The following is a 22,728-nucleotide window of genomic DNA, read 5'->3' on the forward strand; positions in this document are numbered from 1 at the left end:
GAAACGAGATGTCTGTTTTTAGATGGAAACCTCTTGGTGCAAGGAGTAATGACACACTCCTTGCACCAATGGAGTGTCATTAATTGCCATGGAACTATGCATAGTGAGGCTGAATAGGTCTGGCCTGGGATGTGCTTGAGGCCAGAAAAGCAACACATGAATTGTATTGCTTTTTGTGATATGTTGGTGCAAGTTCACCTTTAAGATGAGTGGTGGGTGGCACCAACGTAGCCTTTAAAGCCTGGTGTGTAGGGTGTGCGCTCACACACAATTGTATTGAGCTGCTGAGACAGCATGGTGCAGACTTCTATGCTCCTGTTGTTTCTCAAGCATCGAGTGATTGTTTTCAGGATTGCTGTTGGGTTGGTGGTCTTGTTCTGCTCTCTGGGAGTGCGTGTGGTCAGGCACACGTCGTGGGCATGGGGTTATTAACCAAGATCCTGAGTTGTTCAGGACTTGGCGGTGGATTGTTTGTGGCTTCCCCCCTCCCCCCTCCTGCTGCTTACTGGTGCGCGCACCTAAGCTGAATGTTTGTGGCGCATGGGGAGTGCAGCCACGTCAACGCCGTTGTTTTGTCCTTGTTTTGTTTTATGCCTTTTTCAGCTGGATGTCGTTTACCCAATTAATACTTTATTTTTATTCAGGTCAGGGTTCAACCTTTCATGGCGAGTCCTTATAATTTTTCAGCATGTTTATGTGCAGATGTAGATTTTCTTATGCATGTAGGTTTAATTTGTCAATTGCTTGCATGGTTTGTTTTGCTACTTTGTGTGCTTTGCTTGTCCTGCTTTTTGCTGTTTGCTCTGTATGTATTTCTTTGTTTAGTTATTATTTGGGTTTGAAAACAGAACTTGCTGCTGAAGAGCTGATGTGCAATATTATGTATTCTGTGAAGTTTGTAAGCTGTCTTTTTAATGCATATATTCTATTGTAGGCCTATTTTAAACTTGAGAAAAATAAATCATTAATTTTTAAACATTATAATCCAGCTCTCTTTGTTTTCCTGACCTGGCGTAGCCTTTTTGTAGATATGAGAAGCTTAATAGTCCTGGGGCCAAGATCCCAGGTAGCGTTGTTGGTTGTAATATTTTAAAATTTAAATAGCAGACAAATAATGCCACATTTTCATATGGCTGAGTCCAACCGTATGACAATTAACTTTCTGCACTATTGCCAGTGCAGCCATGTAAAAGTCAGAAGAGAAATAACTCAAAGAAGAGGACGGCAGACTGTTGCTGTACCAAACATTCTGGCAGTTTGTTCAGCTGTGAGACCTTGCCAGCTAGAGCAGCAGTAGGTCAGCTGATGAGCTGACCTACTGCTGCTAATAACTTAATGTCCTGTCATGATTTCAACTCTACCTTGACTGTGCTGCTTACTATCCTGATTACTCATTATCTTTACCTGCACTGTGCTGCTCCCTATTTAAACAGCTGCTCATCACCAGCTCAGTGTGAGATTGTCTGTTGCCTCTTTCGCAGTTTTCAAGCCCTGATTCATGTCCGAGGAGTTTCTGGTTTTCTGATCCTGCCTCTTTTTGACCACTGCTTTTGCCTAGTTCTTACTGCTTTGAGAATAGTTTCTGACCTCCAGTTGCTGAACCTTGCCTGCCTTCAGTCTACTGAATATTGGATTTCCCTTGCCTGAGACCCTCCTGTGCCTGACCCTGGACGGTTTTGACTGCTGAGCCTCTGGCTGGTGGGTAATTTGTCTCTGTCATCTGTGAATCCCCTGAGACCCTAACCAACGCTCTTTCATTGTCCACTCACTCAACCCTCCCAAGCCTGGATTTTCAGCCCTTGTGGCTTCCCCATTCCTGGTAAATCTTTTTGAGTGTTCCCTGATTTTCATCTCGCCTCTGTTTTTGTGTTCCAGACCTGCCAGGGTGCCCACACCCAGGGGTGAAAGTAGTTTTTTCTTGGGTTAGGAAGGGTTTCTATGACAAAAAAAATGTGTATGTATATAAAATGCTTCTTTGCTTTGTGTGCTTTGGAGTTTCTGTGCTGATATTTTTTTTGCGAAGTGATAAAAGCTGGTAGCTCTTGAATTGCTACAAAATAAAGCTGTATTTCCTCCTTCAGCCCACTGGCTGCAATGTCAATCAATCAATCAAATTTTATTTGTATAGCACATTTCAGCATCAAGGCATTTCAAGGTGCTTTACATAATTAAAAACAAAATAAAAACAGCATGTGACATTGAATAAACAGTAAGAAAGAGAGAGAGATTTTGGAATTGTTACGGAATTTAAGCGCCTGTCGTCGCTGGACTCTGCCGTCCATTTAACACGGGTATTATCCAGGCCCCGTCGCCTTGTCAAAGGTCGTTTGACAAGGACTTTAACCTCTCGGAAACAGTGAGAAAGAGAAATTAAAAGAAAGTAAAAAGAAAAGATAAAAACATTAAAAACATCAAATACATTGGAGACATCAATTGCCATAAGCAACTCTAAACAGGTGGGTTTTAAGTTGAGATTTAAAGGCACCCAGTGTTTCAGCTGTTTTACAGTTTTCTGGAAGTTTGTTCCAAATTTGCGGTGCATAGAAACTGAACGCTGCTTCTCCTCGTTTGGTTCTGGTTCTGGGGATGCAGAGCAGACCAGAACCAGAAGATCTGAGGGGTCTAGTTGGTTGGTACAGCAACAACAGATCTTTAATGTATTGTGGTGCTAAACCGTTCAGTGATTTATAAACTAACAACAGTATTTTAAAGTATATTCTTTGAGCTACAGGGAGCCAGTGTAGGGACTTTAAAACTGGTGTTATGTGTTCTATCTTCCTGGTTTTAGTGAGAACGCGAGCAGCAGCGTTCTGGATCAGCTGCAGCTGTTTGATTGATTTATTAGTCAGACCTGTGAAGACGCTGTTGCAGTAAACAATGCGGCTAAAGATAAATGCATGGATGAGTTTCTCTAGATGTCGACACCTTAAGATGCCATGAGACCTAAACTCTGAACATCATGGCATGGAGTGCATCCCAGTTTTCCATGTCTGGCATATAACCATTCATTTTATCTTTTAAACTGGTTATATTGATCCTGTGTCCAGACAGAGGGATAATCAGTAGCCCAGCATCATGACCTGTTTGTTCTGAAGATCCTGCAGCTTCCACTTCTCTTCCTGACATGGCGCCTCCTCACCCTGACTCTCATACTGATAGGAGGAACAACAGAGCTCTGTTAGATTAAAGCTCATCTTCTTAAGTTGGGATGTTTTTCCTCCTAAAGGTTCCAGAGGAATCACCTCAAACCAGATGTTGGACTGGATTTTATTTCACTGTCATTTGTGAACGTTAGAGCCTCATTTTCAACAGTGGAGCTATCAAGGTTGAAAAAGGTTATTATTTTGGAGAAAATTTCATCAACATCAATATTTCCACTAAATAAGAGGCAAAAAAAGTAGTTTGAGAGAGGAAAAGCCTCTCAGACTCTGAGACAGACAGCACCAAACTATTTTTTTATATTAGACAATTAATTTAATTTCACATAATTATCGCGGTGGAAGCCATGTTTGTTAAATACTTAATGAAACATATTTACCGTGTTTGATGTTTGGTGTAGATGACGTACACTCACAAAGAACGAGGTAATTAGTCCAAGTTTGTCGTTTATTGAATGTTCAGAAACTACAGCGGCTGTAAAAAGCTACAGCAAAGGTAAACAAAGGTAAAACAACCTGAACAGGTGATCAACTCTAAACCACTCGCACCTTTTTATTCTCCGTCTCTCTCTTTGTCATTTAAGCACACCCGTTGCCATGGCAATCTTCTGCGCTCCACAAGCCGACCAGAGATTACGTTAAAAACATTCAGTCCATTACAATATCAGGTTTTCAGGCTTGATATTTATTTTGGATCATTAATAAGCCTCTCATGAACACAGCGGTGGTTGATTAGTGTCATAAGGTGTGGTTTTTTGGTGGTGAGGATTGGACGCTGAGACCCAGGTAAGATGAAGATGAAGGTGATTTAATGATGAAATTGCTCATAAACAGTCCAAGAATAGGCGGCACGGCAGAACAGACAAGCACACAGCTAATCGCTGGTAAGCACTGAAAACAAAGACTGAAGAACTGGAGCTGCGGCACAGGACTTAACCAGTACTACTGGGACGACGGACAGACAGACGCAGACAGCATACGCTTAACAACAGACAAGGACCCGACGAAGAACACAGACAACAGGTGAGACTAAATACACACGGGGTAATCAAGGGAACGAGACAATCAACGGGGAAGACGCAGAGACGGAGACACAGGGAGCAAACTGAACACAAAAACTCTAAAAATAAGTACAAAGAAACACGATCATGACAATTAGTTAATTTTAAACTCCTCCTCTGCTCGTTATTTTGGTAATGGAACCGAAACGCACAGAATTGCGCAACACCTTGTTGAAACAATAATTACTGAGATTATTATTGTTGTTGGGTCATTAATTTGAAAACGTTTTTGTTGATTTGTTTGTTGTTCTTTAATAAAGTTATGAACGTTTTAAGCCAATCAGAGGAGGACCTGCTGGTCTCAGCCTCCTGGCAGCGTTCAGTTTGTCACCTAATGCTGAGATCGACTCAAAACCTTCCGCGATCGACGTGTTGCACCGCTGCTCTAGCAAAACACTAAGAGTTCAGAAACAATATGAAATAGGGAAAAAAAAAATTAAGTTGAGGTTTAGATTGTTCTTGAGAAACTAATCAGTCACGGCTAATTAGTGGGTGAACTCACAGCTGCACAGTGAACCCAATGATTCTTTACAGCAGACAGCCGCTCCTCTCTTGCAGGTACTGCGAACCCCCGCTAAATCTTTTAGGGGTAGGCAGTACCCTACCGTACCCCCTTACTTTCACCCCTGCCCACACCCCATGGAACCCATTTAACACGTTTTATTATTTCTAATAAAATGAGTGGTAATCCATCACTTGTCTTGGCTGCACATTGGGTTCTGGCTGATTTTACTTAAGTGTTACATGTTCTCTTCCTTTATATGATAAACCCAGTGATGACATAGTTTGAAAAAGTAATTGGATTACTGATTCCTCCTTGAAAAAGTAACTTAATTTACTTGATTTGGAAAGTAACTAAGTTACATTACAAGTAACTTTTTTTCTGGCATTTGCCAACACTCTGCCACCTTACATGGAGCTTTGTCAATACTTGCAAGTTATTTTATAATGGTAACATCAATGTATCTCCACTTATAAGGTTGAGCTGCATGGGAGATTATTTAATTGTGTTTTTTGTGTGTGTGTTCCATTATTGTCTAGAAAACTATAAATATGAGTTCTCTCCCCCCCTTCCTGCCCCAGCGTTCCTGAGCTTGCTCAGGGTGACAGATTGGACAGTAAACGCACTGTCGGCATTCAACCGTTTTCTTTTTACAAAATGATCAAACGCCACCAAAACAAATATAATTTGTACTTAACTGGGTACACCGGGCTAGCAGAGCTGCTGCTTGCCTTACAGGTAGTAAACGCACTGTAGGAATACAACAATGGAGCATATGCCATGAGAGGTGATTTCCGTTTGAATTTATGCCACATAGATTGGTTCCGGGTCTTGCTTGCTCCTATTGTTTTTAGCCAAAGCTGCAAGATCTGTACCATGAAAAAGACGCAAAACTTAAAATATCTGTGAGCAACTGGTACAACAATCGAGTTTTTGGTGTACCGTTGTGTCCAGTAATTAGCCGGAACCATCCAGTACTTAGTTTTTTTAATTTTCCTGCTGATATCAAGGCGACAGCGGACTGTAGCCAAAACTTAGCCACTACAGCAAACACACGGTTTGTAGCTGCCTGCTATTTCAAAGCTTGAGGATATTGAGGATCCAGCGTCAGAAATGGGAAGACGGAGGTTAAAAGGAAGCTGTACGTGCTTCGTTCACTGGAATAATTTGTTGGAGGAAAATAATGCCAGAGGAAATCCACTGCTACGGGAACAGGCTGAGAACAGAGGCAGCGATTTGGCACAAGGTAAGTCAATATGTGTGTGTTGATGTATGCGTTTGTAAGAGTATGAAATTATTTTTAGGTAACTCCTTAGCTTTTGTTTATATGACAATTGTATAAAATACATTTAACATGCAGTCGGAGCGATACCGAGCACGGTAATGTAAGAACAGCCGAGAGCAGCAACGCTTCAGCCCGATCCAAACCACACAAGTAGTCAGTCAGATTAATGTGCAAAACCTTCGCTTTACAGCCGTTTAAGTGGCACCGATCCACATAAAAAAAACCCACAGAACAAATGGTATTTGTATTTAAATCACGTATTTCCCGAATCCCGAAAATATGACATCTACCTTTGCTGTCTCATAATTATAATCCACATTAGAGTGAATTTTTCCCTTGGCTGCTATAATTTGTTCTTGCTTTACACAACGTAATTTCTCTCTTTTTTTCCCTCTGAGATTCTGCTTAGAAAATGAGGTTATGATCATAACCCAAGTTACATTCTCCCACTGCTTTTTGTTTTTAAAATGGTAAATTTAGGTGTGCCTCGACTTTTATAAACTAATGCCTCTTATATGCATCGTTTTTTTATATTACTGTTGGCAGAGGCGGAGCCAGGTGGGGTCCGGGGGTGGGGGGCAGTGCCCCCCCTGTCATCTGATTGGCCCCCCCAGTGCCCCCCCTGATGACTGACATGTAACAGCACCAGGTCATTCCTGTACATTATTTGGAATCATTCTAAGCCAGCTTAATATCTAAAGAAGAAAAACAATAATAAATATATGAAAAGAAAATGTATAAAACTTTATATAAGTCCATATGATTACATAAATAAATAGATTTATATCAGGCGCGATACCAGCCTCCTTTATACTTGTACTCATAAAAACGAGCTGACATTGATCTCCTGGATGTTTCAAATGTGCTGCACTGTGGTGCAACTCAAAGGCTAAAACACTTCATACCTGGTGGTTGTAAAAGACCAATAAGTTTCCACAAAAAAAAAAAAAAAATGAAGAGGGGCCGACAATGTTCGTAGTTTGGAGCAGAGGTTGCGCTAGAGTTTTTTCGTTGGCTGTCAAAGAAAAAAATCATTTTATTTCCAATTTGTAGTCATCAAACGAAACATGTAGTATTTCTCTGCGAGACCGTATTTGAAATCAGGTAACATTTCACGAAATGACGTGATTAGAAGATGGCAGAACTCTCATCGTTTCCTGATCCTGCACTCACTTCGCAGAAGTGGATCAGTGCACCAGCAAATCTGGACGCTTTAATGGTCCATTAAAGCGTCCAGATCAGAGATGATTCTCTGACAGATATTGTTCTTAGTATGATTGATAATGAGCTCCGCGATGTTCTCTGTGCGTAAAGTTGAAACTGCCTGCGCACCAAGTGTCAGCTGTGCTTAATCACAGTCTGGACAGAAACCAGCGGACTGCTCTCTGTTCTTATCAAGACGAGGGTGAGGAGCCTATATATATATATATATATATATATATATATATATATATATATATATATATATATATATATATATATATATATATACGTGTGTGTATATATATATATATACGTGTGTGTGTATATATATATATATATATAACCAGACAGAAACACCAATAGCTGACTGTATAGTCAATAGCTGACTGTCCCCACTGCTGTTCTGCATAGGCCTGAACCCCCTCAGCCAAATCATCAACAAGACTGGCTACGGATACCGACTCAAGAATGGGGCCACAATCAGTCACCTCCTCTACATGGATGACATCAAGCTGTACGCCAAGAGCGAGCGAGACATCGACTCACTGATCCACACCACCAGGATCTACAGCACTGACATTGGGATGTCATTCGGACTAGAGAAGTGTGGCCGGATGGTTACAAAGAGAGGGAAGGTCGTCCGCACAGAAGGGGTCTCACTCCCAGAGGGAACAATAGCAGACATAGAGCACAGCTACAAGTACCTGGGAATACCACAAGCAAATGGGAACCTCGATGAGGTCACAAGGAAAGGAGCCACAGCCAAATACCTCCAACGAATAAGGCAAGTCCTGAGAAGCCAGCTCAATGGCAAGAACAAGATCCGTGCAATAAACAGCTATGCCTTACCAGTAATCAGATACCCTGCCGGAATAATTAGCTGGCCAATGGAAGAGATAAAGGCCACGGACGTTAAGACTCGGAAGCTACTAACCATGCATGGAGGGTTCCACCCCAAATCCAGCACCCTGAGACTGTACACAAGCCGTAAGGAAGGAGGCAGAGGACTAGCGAGTGTGAGAGCCACTGTCCAGGATGAAACATCCAAGATCCATAAATACATCAAGGACAAAGCCTCAATGGACGATGTGCTCAGCGAATGTCTCAAACAATGGGGAACAGAGGAAGAGGTGCTGGAGGAACCATCATGGGAAGACAAGCCCCTGCATGGGATGTACCACCGACAAATAACTGAAGTGGCTGATATCAGGAAATCCTACCAATGGCTAGAGAAAGCTGGACTCAAGGACAGCACAGAGGCCCTCATCCTGGCCGCCCAGGAACAGGCCCTAAACACCAGAGCAATAGAGGCTCAGATCTACCACACCAGACAAGACCCAAGGTGTAGGTTGTGCAAGGAGGCCTCTGAGACAGTCCAGCACATAACAGCAGGGTGCAAGATGCTGGCAGGGAAAGCGTACATGGAACGACATAACCAAGTGGCGGGCATAGTGTACAGGAACATCTGTGCCGAATATGGACTGGAAGCCCCGAGGTCAAAGTGGGGAACACCCCCAAAGGTGGTGGAGAATGACCGAGCTAAGATCCTGTGGGACTTCCAGATCCAGACAGACAAGATGGTAATGGCGAACCAACCGGACATTGTGGTGGTGGATAAAGAACAGAGGAAAGCTGTTGTGGTGGATGTAGCAATACCAAGTGACCACAACATCAGGAAAAAGGAACATGAGAAACTGGAGAAATACCAGGGCCTCAGAGAGGAACTGGAGAAGGCCTGGAAGGTGAAGACCACAGTGGTGCCTGTGGTCATCGGGGCCCTCGGGGCAGTCACCCCCAAACTGGAGCAGTGGCTCAAACAGATCCCAGGAACAACATCAGACATCTCAGTCCAGAAATGTGCAGTTCTAGGCACAGCCAAGATACTGCGCAGAACCCTCAAGCTCCCAGGCCTCTGGTAGAGGACCCGAGCTCAGAGGATGAAAGAGACCACCCGCGAAGGGTGAGAAGGGAATTTTTTTATATATATATAGGCTCCCAGGCCTCTGGTAGAGGACCCGAGCTCAGAGGATGAAAGAGACCACCCGCGGAGGGTGAGAAGGGGATTTTATACATATATATATATATATTTATATATATATATATATATATATATATAGATGTGCGCACACACATTTTAAATTTTGCCCCCCCAGAGGTAGTCCTGGCCCCCCCTTGGCCCTCCCAACTTTAAAAGTCTAGCTCCGCCACTGGCCATGCCCACTTTGTGAATGCGCCTTATGGACTCAAAGCATCTTTATTTTGTAAATGTGTAACTTATACACACGATTCTACTATTTAGAATAAACGTCCACTTTCCCCACTCAAAGGACCCTCTGACTCTGTCTGCCTTTAAATCCTTGCTGAAAATGCCTGTTCAGACAGACATTTGCGCGATCTCTTTATTTTTTATTTTTTTAATTTGGATTTTTTTTCTTTAAAATGTATTTTTATTTTTGTGAGGTGACATTATGTGGCCTCAAAGCACCTTTTAAATAAAATATATAATTATTTTGTAAATACTTATACTGGTTCAAACAAGGACGTTGCCATGGTTATTGCTTCACGTGGTGGCAGACTTCCGGGTATTTATACTAATACTAGTACTACATACTACATATGTATTTGTGGGTGGCGACAGGGCGGACCAGCAGCTGCACTCTATTTCCTGCAAATGGGGTATATGCCACGGACTTCCGTTTTAGCACTTCCGCATTTTTTAGCCACATAGAATGCTTCCGGTGCGCAGGCAGCAGTATGTTAACAGTGGCTCCTCAGTCGCTGCAGGACTATTAATGATGCCTATAAAATTATTCAGACGTCCTGAAACGCTCCAACAACAACAAAGGATTTAAGCTGGATGTGTCAAAACTTCACAATAACTTCAAAGGTAAGTTAATAAATCGTTTGTATTCACCATAATGCCTCATGTCTGACATAGCCAACAGGGACAAGCTTACAAAGGTGCTATGTAAACGTTAAGTGTTTTGATTATCTGTGCAGTGTGGAATCTACATATCTATGCTTTATAGATAGATATAGATATATATCTATATAAACATATAGATCTGTCTATATTGTGTCCAAGCTATCAGTCGAAGCTGAAGTTAGCTTCCGAATGTAGCATCTAATTCGGAAAATAGCTAAAGGGCGATTACACTTCATTTTTCACTATCTTGAGCTTTTTTAATATGTTGTACTTTAAAAACTATAACACCTAGTCATTTCAAACCTAACTAGATTATTCTGTACTAACAGAATAAATAAAACATTTGTGAAACCTTCTAATTGATTTGTGAAATTTGTAAAATATCAATAATAGATTCCAGAACACATTAGTTCTGAATTATTAAAGTGGCATTGTTATTTTAACTTCCCGTTTTCTTTCTTTTTTTTTAATCTTTATTATAGTTGGAGTTGGACAGGAGTTCTGTTTGATGGCTTCCTGGAGGGAGAGCTTGGCTCAGCTAATGTTGCCAACAACTTTTCTCCTGCTATTAACGTTTTTGTTTTTCTTTATATAGAAAGTATTTCTATCAGTTGCTTTTTCCATTTTGTTTACAGTATTTGCTCTATTTTTTATTTTTACCTTAATGCTTACCTGGTCAGTTGAGGTGGAAATGTACATCTTCTTGATTACTGACAAATGTCAGAACCACATGGACTGAGCTAGTTATATCAGATCAATCTGAATCTTTATTTCTCATTAAAACGACTTCTTGTAATTTTAAGACATTGATATAAAATTGCATCTTTATTCTGCTGTAACGATGACTGCATTTTTGCAATTAAAAAATCTTGTATCCTGACCGTTATGCTCCCTCATACAACTCACAGAACAGATGATTGAAATAAAGGCACTTTTTGAAAGTATTTTCTGTGATTTTATTATAGGAATTGAGGACGGGAGGAATAGATTAAAATCAAATTTGGTATGAAAAAAAATCTTGTAAGTCATATCATCCAGCTTTATTCAGTATATTAAATTATATGACTAACTACATATGTCACAGCTGCTGCTGAGCTGTGACCACTCACACCTGATGATCATCACCTTGATCCCCAGCTGCTGCTATATAAGGACGGATCACGGCGTCAGATTGTTGTGAAACCCTCAGCGGTAACACTTTCAGGCCTGCTGTAGTGACTTGAGCTAACTGCCCAGTAACTAACCTGTCTGTCTCTTCCTTCTGCCTAGTTGCCTCTCCTGTCCCCGATCCTGACCCCCAGCACTGGCTTTGGACCTTCTGGCTTCGACCCCCTGTCTGTCTGACCCGGAGATCTGGAACCCGTTTTGATCTGGATTTGGACCTGCTGGCTCTGACCCCCTGTCTGTCTGACCCTGAGATCTGGAATTGCCTGACCCTGATTTGGATTCCCTGGTTCTGACCCTGGCCTGCCTGACCAAGAAACTGTTTGTTTATTTCCCATTAAACACCAGTTTTTGTATTTACTGTTCAGTCCCTGCGTCCATCAGTTCCTGAACGTGTCAACATATTGCTTAATATTCACATTTCTTTGCTGGTATTACCTAAAAGTGTTGCATTTTAACATCTCACTCCTGATCTACATGTAAATACTTGATATAACGTAAAAACTGAGAAATGGGGAAAAAAGGTTTGTAAAATGTAGAGTATTACAAATGATATTAAATTTTATTGTAGGTACAAACAGGATAACAAAATGAACAGTGAATATATAATATACTTTCTAGCAGCTAAGCAGACTTGTTTGCCTTTACTGGTGATGAAAACTTGTCACTCTGGAGGACAGGAAGACCGGCTCAGCCCTGTCCAGGATGACTGCAGTGTCAGGGTAGCCAACAAAGTCTGCAGGAAGATTTTTGCATATCTGGTGCTCCAGTTTCAAGATCATAGTTTAACCAAGTACTGTAAAAAAAAAAGTTAGTCCACGTTGTGATGATCCGTGGACTGATGGATGCCTTCAGCAGGTCCAGGTGCTTGGATCCAATGGAAAGGTAATCTGCACTGTGATCATGGCTCAGAAACACGAGGTGTTGCGATGCAAACCTGAAAAATTAAAAAACACACACAAAGAAAAACAATAAGCGTCCATATTTAGCTGAACAGCATAATCAAAACTAATAAATCCTCAGCTCTTTTTGAGAGTTTTGCTTGAAAATAAATTGACAATATCTCAGGAAATTAAATGTTTAAGTGAAATAGTTCTGGTATCACAAAGAAACTGCAAAAAATGTTTCAGAGGTGTAACAACACTGAAGTCACTGAGTAAGAGTGAACTAAAATACTACTTATAAATGCATGTTAAAATTTGAATACTCTTGAAAGTGTGCAGCTGAAATTAATTTAAACTACTAGCAGGCAAAGCACAGTGTTCACCTGATATCTGTACCAACAGTAATACAAAAAATGATGCATAGAGGCATTAGTTTATAAAAGTCGAGGCAAACCTAAATTTACCATTTTAAAAACAAAAAGCAGCGGGAGGATGCAACTTCATAACTTCATTTTCTAAGCAGAATCTCAGAGAAAAAAAAAGAGAAATTACGTTGGGTAAAGCAAGAACAGATTATAGCAGCCAAGTGGAAAAATTCACTCTAACGTGGATTATAATTATGAAACAGCAAAGGTAGACGTCATATTTTCGGGATTCGGGAAATACGTGATTTGTACTATTTGTTCTGTGGGTTTTTCATGTGGATCGGTGAAAGTTAAACGGCTGTAAAGCGAACCCAGATAGCACATGATGTTAAATCAACGTTGAAAAATAGTTAGAATCGTTGATTTTTGGTTGAAGTCGACAAATGACGGTGGATCAACCATCAAACAACCATCCAATCAAACCGTTGAAACTGTGACATTGAATCAACGTTGTTTTGTGGTTGAAATCTGATCACTGAAATGCCGAAGTCTGATTAATGGTTGATTTTTGGTTGAAGACGACAAATGACGGTGGATCAACCATCAAACAACCATCCACCTCTAGCCAAGTAACCAGTGTTGAAACTGTGTCATTGAATCAATGTTGTTTTGTGGTTGAAATCTAATGACTGAAATGCCGATGTCTGATCAACATCTGATCAATATTGAATCAATGTCAGCTGTTTTGCCTCACCCCTTCCCCTCCTCTCCTCCTCATCAGAGCTCTGGGTCAGAGCATTTTATTACTGAGCGGGGGTTATCACATTTAAATTAAGCACTGTAGAGGATAGTGGGTGCTGATTCCTTTCTGTACATTTTCTTACTTGTTCATAACAATTCTCACTGACTGTGTGTGTGTGATATATTGACACAAAAACATCTACAACTTACTAAAAGGAGTGGAGCGGTCCACCCCCACCGTTTACATGAGTGGGATAGCCCAACCACACAGCTGCTTCGCTGTTGGCTTGTTGGAATATATGTTAATTCAATGTTGAATTACCATCACAAAGGTTGCATGTTTGGTTGAGGTCGACAACTGATGGTGGATCAACTATAAAACAACCATTCAATTCTAGTCAATTAACTAATGTTGAAACTGTGTCACTGAATCAATGTTTGGTGGTTGAAATCTAATCACTGAAGTGCCGATGCCTGATCAACATCTGATCAATATTGAATCAATGTCAGATGTATTGCCGCACCCCTTCCCCTCCTCTCCTCCTCATCAGCGTTCTGGGTCAGAGTATTTTATTACTGAGCGGGGGTTATCACATTTAAATTAAGCACTGTAGAGGATAGTGGGTGCTGATTCCTTTCTGTACATTTTCTTACTTGTTCATAACAATTCTCACTGACTGTGTGTGTGTGATATATTGACACAAAAACATCTACAACTTTTAAAATGAGTGGAGCGGTCCACCCCCAACGTTTACATGAGTGGGATAGCCCAAACACACAGCTGCTTCACTGTTGGGTTGTTGGAAAAGATATTAATTCAATGTTTAATTATCATCACAAAGGTTGCATGTTTGGTTGAGCTCGACAACTGATGGTGGATCAACTATAAAACAACCATTCAATTCTAGCCAATTAACATCCATTGATTGAAATGCCAAAATTGAATCCAGTGTTTTTCAGCACCGGCACCAGGCACACTGCCCTGCAAGTTTTAGGCATTTCCCTAATTCAGCACACATGATTTTAATTGACATCTAATTAACAGGGTTTTGCTGAACTGAAAACACGCAGGTCAGTTTGATTGAGGACAAGGTTTGGGAAAGAACTACCCAGATAGCACACGATGTTAATTCAATGTTGAATTATTATCACAAAGGTTTCATGTATGTTTGAGGTCGACAATTGATGGTGGATCAACTATAAAACAACCATTCAATTCTAGCCAATTAACTAATGTTGAAACTGTGTCATTAAATCAATGATGTTTTGTGGTTAACATCAAATAAATGAAATGCCGCCAACGTCGAGTCCAGTGTGTTTCAGCACTGGTCCTCCAGGCACTACAAGTTTTAGGCATTTCCCTAATTCAGCACACATGATATTAATTGACATCTGATTAACAGGGTTTTGCTGAACTGAAAACACGCAGGTCAGTTTGATTGAGGACAAGATTTGGGGAAGAACTAGTAATCTAAATGTTCTAAAAGTGGAGGGGTGTTTATTACACCCCTCCACTTCACTCTCACATTCTAACCCCCAACCCCTCTCCCTCCACCCTTCACCTCTCACCTGGCTTGTCTACCCCTCAACCTCCCTCCCCCTTTCTACTCTCCTCCTCTCCTCCTTTGACTCCGGGTGAAACTACTTTTATTTTTTGTGAGGGTTACTCACATTATAATTTAAGTAGTATGTGTTGGTAACATTGGGTTGTAATTCTGTCCTGTACATCTTCTTACTTGTCTGTAAATGTTATGACTGACTATGTATGTGTGATATGTTGACACAAAAACACATAGAAGTCACTAAAAGGAGTTAGGTGGTCCACCTCCCCCATTTCATGACTGGTATGTCCCAACCACATAGCCCCTTTGCAGCAGGATTGGTGCAACCTGTTTCTGAATTTAATTATTCAACCCCCAGCACTTTTGTGGTAAGTGTGGCCAATCTACCTTGATCTTAACCTATTTATTATAAACCAACTGCATTGTGTTGCGCTTAAGTTGCAGCTTGGTAGGGAAATAAGCAGTGATGGCATAATTATGTTGAAAAACTAACTTTAAATCAGATTTTGATAACACTAAAGTTGGGTTGTACACTTTGTGAGGTCTCAGGATGCTTGGTCCTGCTATAGTGAGGCATTTACTTATGCTGGTATTTTAAAATGAACAGTAACTTTCGCATTATAATAATTGCCTTTCTTGATATGGATCTAATTGTACAAATATGTTTCGGCTTGTTTCATCTTGCATATTAAAATGCAGCATTTTATTCTGAATCTCTTCATCTCCTTTTTTTATTTTTCCAGCTATATTTAAATATAACAGCTTTAAAGAAAGAAGACAATTGTAGGTAAACAGGTGCAGTTTGTCTACATTAGAGTAAAGCACCACCACACTCTTTAAGATGTCGGCTTCTTCTCGGGCTAAAAGACGTAGAGTTAACAAATTATTGAAAGAGACAGAGCAGCAAATCCTCACCGAGTATAAGTTAATAGTTAATGCTAATCCAAGGAAGAAACAGAAGAAATATCATGTTGCAGCCTCTTGTCAGTGCAGGTTGGATGTACTACCTTTTCAAGATATTTCAGACTTGCCACTAAACAGACGACTAACTATCAGTGCTGTGAATGAAAATACTGACTTGCCAGGTGAGTCAGAAGCACATTTTGAAAGTATAGTGGAGGATGAGCTTGACAGTGATGACAATAATGATTTGCTCAGGATAAGTTTAAAGTATTGGGCAACATCCTATTCAATCTCTCTGGTTGCACTGTCATCTTTGCTGTCTATTTTGACAATGTTTCACCCTACCCTACCAAAAGATGGGAGAACATTGCTTGGAACACCCAGAAATGTGCCCATCACTACAATTCAAGGGGGAGATTATTATCATTTTGGAATAGTCAAAGGGGTGCTTTCACGGTTGGCATGTTTGTGTGTACCATCAACTATGACTACTATTAATATCCAGTTTAATATAGATGGCTTACCTTTATTTAAAAGTTCCAAACTTCAGTTTTGGCCCATACTTGGATGTCTGACATGTGACTACACAAAGTCCCCATTTGTTGTAGGCATTTTTTGTGGTCTAAGCAAGCCAGTGAGTGTTTTTGAGTACCTGGCTCAGTTTGTCAAAGATCTTCAGAATGTATTGTGTAATGGCATTATTTATAATGGTAAGCAATTTAATGTAGAAATTTCTGCCTTTATTTGTGATGCGCCGGCAAGAGCTTATATTAAGCAGGTCAAAGGATTCAATGGCTATTCAGGTTGTGACAAATGCTTTCAGGAGGGTGTATGGATGAATAAAATGACATTTCCTGAAACAAAGCATAAACTTAGGACAGACTCCAGTTTCTCTGACATGGTTGATGAGGAACATCACATTGGAAAGAGCCCTTTATCTGGTTTAGTTAAGATGGTTTCTATGTTTCCACCAGATTACATGCATGTCTGTTGTCTCGGAGTTACAAGGAAAATGCTTCATATATGGTTAAAGGGGAAACATTTAGCAACAAAGTTTCCTTCCCAAACTGCAGCAGGCATTTCAGATAAACTCCTAAAGCTACGTTTCTACACGCCTTCTGAGTTTAACCGTAAACCAAGGGGACTGTCGGAGATAGATCGGTGGAAAGCTACTGAGTTCCGATCCTTCATGTTATATTGGGGTCCTGTTGTTTTGAAGGATTCACTCCCCAGTGAGCTGTATGACAATTTTATGTTGTTTTCCGTTGGAATGTACATGTTGCTGTCCCCTAGTATATCTGAGGAAATGTTAGCCTTTGCACAAAAGTTGATGGTTGCTTTTGTTGAACACTTTGGGGAATTATATGGAAAAGATGAAATTGTGTACAATATACACCAGCTTACTCATTTGGCTGAAGAATACAGGAGGTTCGGCAATCTAGATAATATATCAGGATTTCCTTTTGAGAATTGTCTTGGTCAAATTAAGCATCTTCTACGCAAGCCACATCAGACACTACAACAGGTAGTTAAAAGGTTGTCTGAAACCTCACATGTTGGACCCACATGTTCTAGAGATTATCCAAAGTTGCTTAACATCCACATTGATGGTCCAGTCCCCACACAGTTTATTTCTTCACAACAGTACAGGAAGGTCTCCACTCATCGGTTTACTTTGTCCACAAAGAAAGGAGACAATTGTGTTGAAGTTGGAGATGGATTTGCATTAATAGAGAATATTATTAAATCAGAAGAGGATACATATATAATCGTCAGAATGTACGGACACAAACAGCCATATTACATGTATCCCTGTGAATCATCATTGGCACATACAAAGTCAGTGGCTTGAAAGAAAATATAGGGGTAGTTGGACTGGCCTCTATCAAGCGCAAATGCCTTCTCTGTCCAGACATGGATGGTGCCATTGTAATACCACTACTTCATTTAGCATAGTCATGCTGCCCTGCCAAAGTGCAGTATCTGTAACTGAGATGTATATCATGGCATAAATTACCTAAAAATAACATTTATCTAATTCTTACCTGTGCAAATAACATGTTTGACTGGCCAAAAACTACAATGTCTGTAGTGCACTTTGGCTTTGAAGAGTGAAATGGGGATGACCTGTAAGGAGATATCATGAGTAGTTCTCATTTCATCCCTAGCCCTTCGAAGATGAGTAGAGAGGCACTGTGGTCAGTTGTACAGTTCCCAAATGGTGGGACAGCAGTAGTCCTAGAGAGCTGGTTTAAAGCTGAGGAACAGACGCTGTTATGGCCCCCAAAACACATAACACTCAAGAAAGCCCTTCGAGACGGAATGCAACCAGACGACAAATGGATCACCTATACGGATGTACGAGTCCTCATTACGTGTGGTGAGTAACTGGTGCAACACATGCACAGCTGTTCTACACAGTCGTGCTGTCATGTTATAGATAAATCAGCTCAATATTTTCTTCTTTTCAAGTATGTTTATCTATTGGGACATGACATTACAGATGCAAAAGTTTGTTTAGGAGGCTACATTAAACCAAGTAAACAATATATATAATTATAATAAAGCGCTGGTACCTCAGAGGTCCAGCTGAGATGTTTTGTTTATGTAAAATCATATAAGACAAATGTGAGGAGGCAAATAGTGATTGGCCAGAATGAGATGATGTATGATAGTAGCGCTTCACACAGGTGTGATTGTTCTGTTTTTTGGGAGTTGGGAAGGAGCTGTTAGGGTAGTTCTGCACTGGACTGCAGACATGCAAATTGGCATTTACCCTCTGCTCTTTACAGAGACCCTTGATGAGGCGAAAAAACGAGAGACAAAATATAACACCACAATGTGTCCAACATCTGAAATTGAATCTCATGATGAAGGAGCTATCCGCCAAAAAAGAATATCCAGGTACATTACTAACTTTATCACAGTGATAACTTTCCCTAGGGCGTTGCAACTAGAAAATAACAACCACTGCTAAAAGGATGGCTCAAAGTGGCCAGAGTGTCCATGTATTCAGACGGTAGCCTTGACTAATAAGTGTAGTATCTTAACTACAGTTGTAATATTCATATAGTGTATTATCATAATGTTTTGTAGGCCAAATCAGCAGTTTATGCATTCTGATTCTGAAGACCATCAGAGTAGCAGTGCAAAAAGAAAGCGTTTTGCCAAACCACCTGATGTTGGATGTCCAGGTATTGTTTCCTTTATATTGACACTATGCTCACTTCTACACAGTCAAAAAAGAAATTACATATAACAGTGTACCAATAAAAGGACATTTTAATTTGATTGAAATTGTGTTTCTTGCTGAAATTGTGTATAGTTTTAGCACTTAGAGCTAAAACTAATTGTGTATAGTTTTAGCTCTTAATTATTTCCTATTTTTCTTAGTAGATCTTGTTGCTAGCAACTACCAACAATCACTAGCTGATGAAGTTCTTAATGGTGAGTCGTCAAGCAGTCTCATAAGACTGTGATGTCAAAGCAATGCTTTAAATATAGAGCAGTCAGCTGAATGTAAGTCTCACATTTTCTCATATGGAAGGTTACAGTAATAACCTCACTGCTTTGTGTATTTCCTACTTTGTGTTCAAGCTGAGATGCCAGGTTTTGCTACAGCCCACTGTGTCCAGTACCACAAGTTGCAGAATCCACAGCGACAAAGTACAAGTATTGGTATGATACTGTACTCTTTCAGTAATAGTGATGGGTATCTTAGTGATTCTGGCTAATTAGTTAGTTTGATCAAACATTTAGATTATGTATCTTGTGTTTACACTTGTAAACTATTGCGAAATGTAACTATATCTACAGGGTTGTCTGGATGCAGCTCAAGGCAGTATAACCATCGCCCTGGTCTCTCACAATGTGCACAAAATAGGCTGCCATTGGATATATCACAGAGTAACCCACTTTACTACATACATATACAGTGATCTGTGTTGACTAATGAATTCACTTTAGCTAAGTTTTTGCATTTCTTATTCACTTAAAAGCAAACTCCGACCAGAATGATGTATTGGATTCAGCGCCTAATCAAGGTTTCGAAGGTATCAAGACAGTCATCCAACATTTGTAGACATTTTGTGATCTGAATGTGTGAGGTTGTGTCTATATTTGAACTGTGGTCATTGCTCACATCTGTGTGAGCAATGACACCAACTCTTTAAATGCTTTGACACTTATGCATTATTTTTTAAAGGCAAACATAACACAAAGCCCTGACAGTATTTTCTTTTTGCCATTGTGATCTTGTGTATTCCACTCATCAGAGTTCTCTCCTGATTAGATGCAGAAATGTCCTTATCTATAAAAGATCTGTAGGAAACATTTCACACCTAAAGAAAGTCGGTGTCATTTTGGCACCTAACCTTTAAACTTCTGTGCATGAATATTTGTGTTTTGCAGATGCAACCACACAAAGGGCCAGCAATAATGGGCAGCTTTTGAGAGGCAAGTCTATTGGACATAATGTATTTGTAATGTGTCATTTTCAGGTTATTTTGATGTTGCACTTAAAGATTTTTAATGTTCTCCTGAAGACCTCGCTATCCATAAGATGACATCGATGCTTGCTGAAGCTCTTGTGATTGTGAAGGATCTATCCAGAGATGTCCAATTCATTAAGAACAATTTGGCTCAGAGTAACATTACACCAGGTAGCACACAAGGACCAGCAAACCTTGTACTCCCCTTCCAGCTGCCAATTGAAAGTGAAGAAGATTTCAGTAAAGCAGAGTCATTACTGATTGAAGAGACAGTGCGTCAAAAGATGGTAATTCATTTGAAAGACTGATCAGCATCAATGTAGATTATGTCAGTGTGAATCTTTTTCTAAGGGCAAAATGTTAGCTCTTTAGCTACTTGAACACAAATTGTAATCTACAAGTTCTGAACATGTCACAGAGCTTGTAGATGTGCTATTTATGAAACATTTTGCAATTATTCACATAGATGATTTAAATTTTGACCTAACCCAAATTGGGACCAGGATGGTTAATAACGCTAATATCCATGACCATGAATGAACACTATGGAGTGGAATATCAGTGCATAAGCATAAATACAGTATCAAAACAAGGTTATGTCTCTGCTGTGTTTTTAATTTACATGATATAATGCTGCTGTGTAATGCTATGCCTTCATGTACTTGTCTCTGATGTAAATTGCTCGACTGGCTCTAGTAGGAGGCACCAATTCAGCCAACATGATAAGAAGAATGTTGACAACTTGTATGAGAAATGCCCTGGCAAGTCAGTTCAACTGGGCTGGGAAGAAACATAGGCATTCCCAGAGTAAAAAGCCATTCAAGGACACAATCCTGCAAGAGTGCATATTAGGTGAGCTTCCTCTACTGGAAAAGGGCTTTGAATTTTAATTGTAGGAAATGAGACTGTTGGTGAATCAGAATCTAAACAAAGTGAGGGTAGGGGATAATAAGAAATTTTATGTGAGATACCCTCTATCGTAATGATGTTCTTTTGTGTCTTTCAGTTGCTGCTCGTCAATTCGAACCAGGCCTAACTGATCAAAATTACAGCGAAACAGTAAAGAAATGGTTTCGCTATGCACCAGACCGGGAGGGAGGCATTGAAAGGCAACCAAAGGGACGGCCAGAAGACTGAAATTAAATAAAATATTTAAGCAATGCCATGGTATTTTTATGTGGTTTATTTCAGGATGATGGTTATGATGGTTGAATAAACATTGATTGAATGCAGAATCAACACAAATGTGCGTGCAGAACCACGTTCAGATGAAGGTTGAATCAACGTTGATTCCTAACATATTCAATGTAGAATCAACCGAAATATGTGTGCAGAACCACAGTCGAATGACTGTTGAATCAACATTGATTCAATGTAGAATCAAGACAATTCCGGATGCAGATCCACATTCAGATGAGTGTTGAATCAACATTGATTAAACGTAGAATCAACCGACATATGTGTGCAGAACCACAGTCAGATGACTGTCGAAGCAACATTGATTCAATGTAGAATCAAGACAATTCTGGATGCAGATCCACGTTCAGATGAGTGTTGAATCAACATTGATTAAACGTAGAATCAACCGACATATGTGTGCAGAACCACAGTCAGATGACTGTCGAAGCAACATTGATTCAATGTAGAATCAAGACAATTCCGGATGCAGATCCACGTTCAGATGAGTGTTGAATCAACATTGATTCAATGTAGAATCAACGGAAATATGTGTGCAGAACCACAGTCAAATGAGTGTTTAATCAACATTGATTCAATGTAGAATCAACGGAAATATGTGTGCAGAACCACAGTCAAATGAGTGTTTAATCAACATTGATTCAATGTAGAATCAACGGAAATATGTGTGCAGAACCACAGTCAAATGAGTATTTAATCAACATTGATTCAATGTAGAATCAACGGAAATATGTGTGCAGAACCACAGTCAAATGAGTGTTGAATCAACATTGATTCAATGTAGAATCAACAGAAATCCGGATGCAGATCCACGTTCAGATGATGGTTGACTCAACATTGATATAATGTAGAATCAACATTGATTCATAACTGATTCAATGTACTATCAACACAAATATGCATACAAGTTGACATACAGATGATGGTTGAATCAACATTGATATAATGTCAGTTATGGTTGAAACCCTAACGTTGATTCAACATACAAGTCACCGACCACTTTCAATGTTGTTTCAATGTCAGCGTTCAACGTTGATTCAGTGTTTCTGGCTGACATTGATTCAATGTTGTTTCAATCATTCTGTGCTATCTGGGAAGGTTTTGGACCTTAAAATCTGACCGACTACCTGTGTGGTTTGGATCGGGCTGAAGCGTTGCTGCTCTCGGCTGTTCTTAAATTACCGTGCTCAGTATCGGAGGGGCTCGTCGCTCCAACTGCATGTTAAATGTATTTTATATATGTCATATAAACAAAAGCTAAGGAGCTGCCTAAGAATAATTTCATAC

The 22,728-nt window shown here is 40.1% G+C and overlaps 1 protein-coding gene, 1 long non-coding RNA gene and 1 pseudogene across 2 annotated transcripts; all 3 read left to right on the forward strand.

The window, feature by feature from the left end:
- Window positions 1–9,363: 9,363 nt before the first annotated feature.
- Window positions 9,364–12,664, forward strand: LOC148159999 (uncharacterized). The gene is made up of 2 exons (XR_015762711.1): window positions 9,364–10,096; window positions 10,618–12,664. It is a non-coding gene; the product is annotated as an uncharacterized LOC148159999 (long non-coding RNA).
- Window positions 12,665–15,692: 3,028 nt separating this feature from the next.
- On the forward strand, window positions 15,693–17,717 carry LOC148160000 (uncharacterized; annotated as a pseudogene).
- Window positions 17,718–17,896: 179 nt separating this feature from the next.
- LOC148160001 (uncharacterized) lies at window positions 17,897–21,407 on the forward strand. The gene is made up of 11 exons (XM_088005303.1): window positions 17,897–18,134; window positions 18,547–18,658; window positions 18,851–18,948; window positions 19,148–19,201; window positions 19,352–19,432; window positions 19,571–19,660; window positions 19,753–19,806; window positions 20,165–20,209; window positions 20,299–20,531; window positions 20,922–21,096; window positions 21,251–21,407. The coding sequence occupies exons 1-11, from the start codon at window positions 17,897–17,899 to the stop codon at window positions 21,379–21,381; spliced, it is 1,311 nt and encodes a 436-aa protein (XP_087861429.1). The 3' UTR covers window positions 21,382–21,407.
- Window positions 21,408–22,728: the final 1,321 nt, after the last annotated feature.

The sequence above is a fragment of the Poecilia mexicana genome, unplaced genomic scaffold (assembly GCF_051168715.1).
Source record: "Poecilia mexicana isolate PSO_F unplaced genomic scaffold, ASM5116871v1 scaffold_4, whole genome shotgun sequence".
Classification (NCBI taxonomy): Eukaryota; Metazoa; Chordata; class Actinopteri; order Cyprinodontiformes; family Poeciliidae; genus Poecilia; species Poecilia mexicana.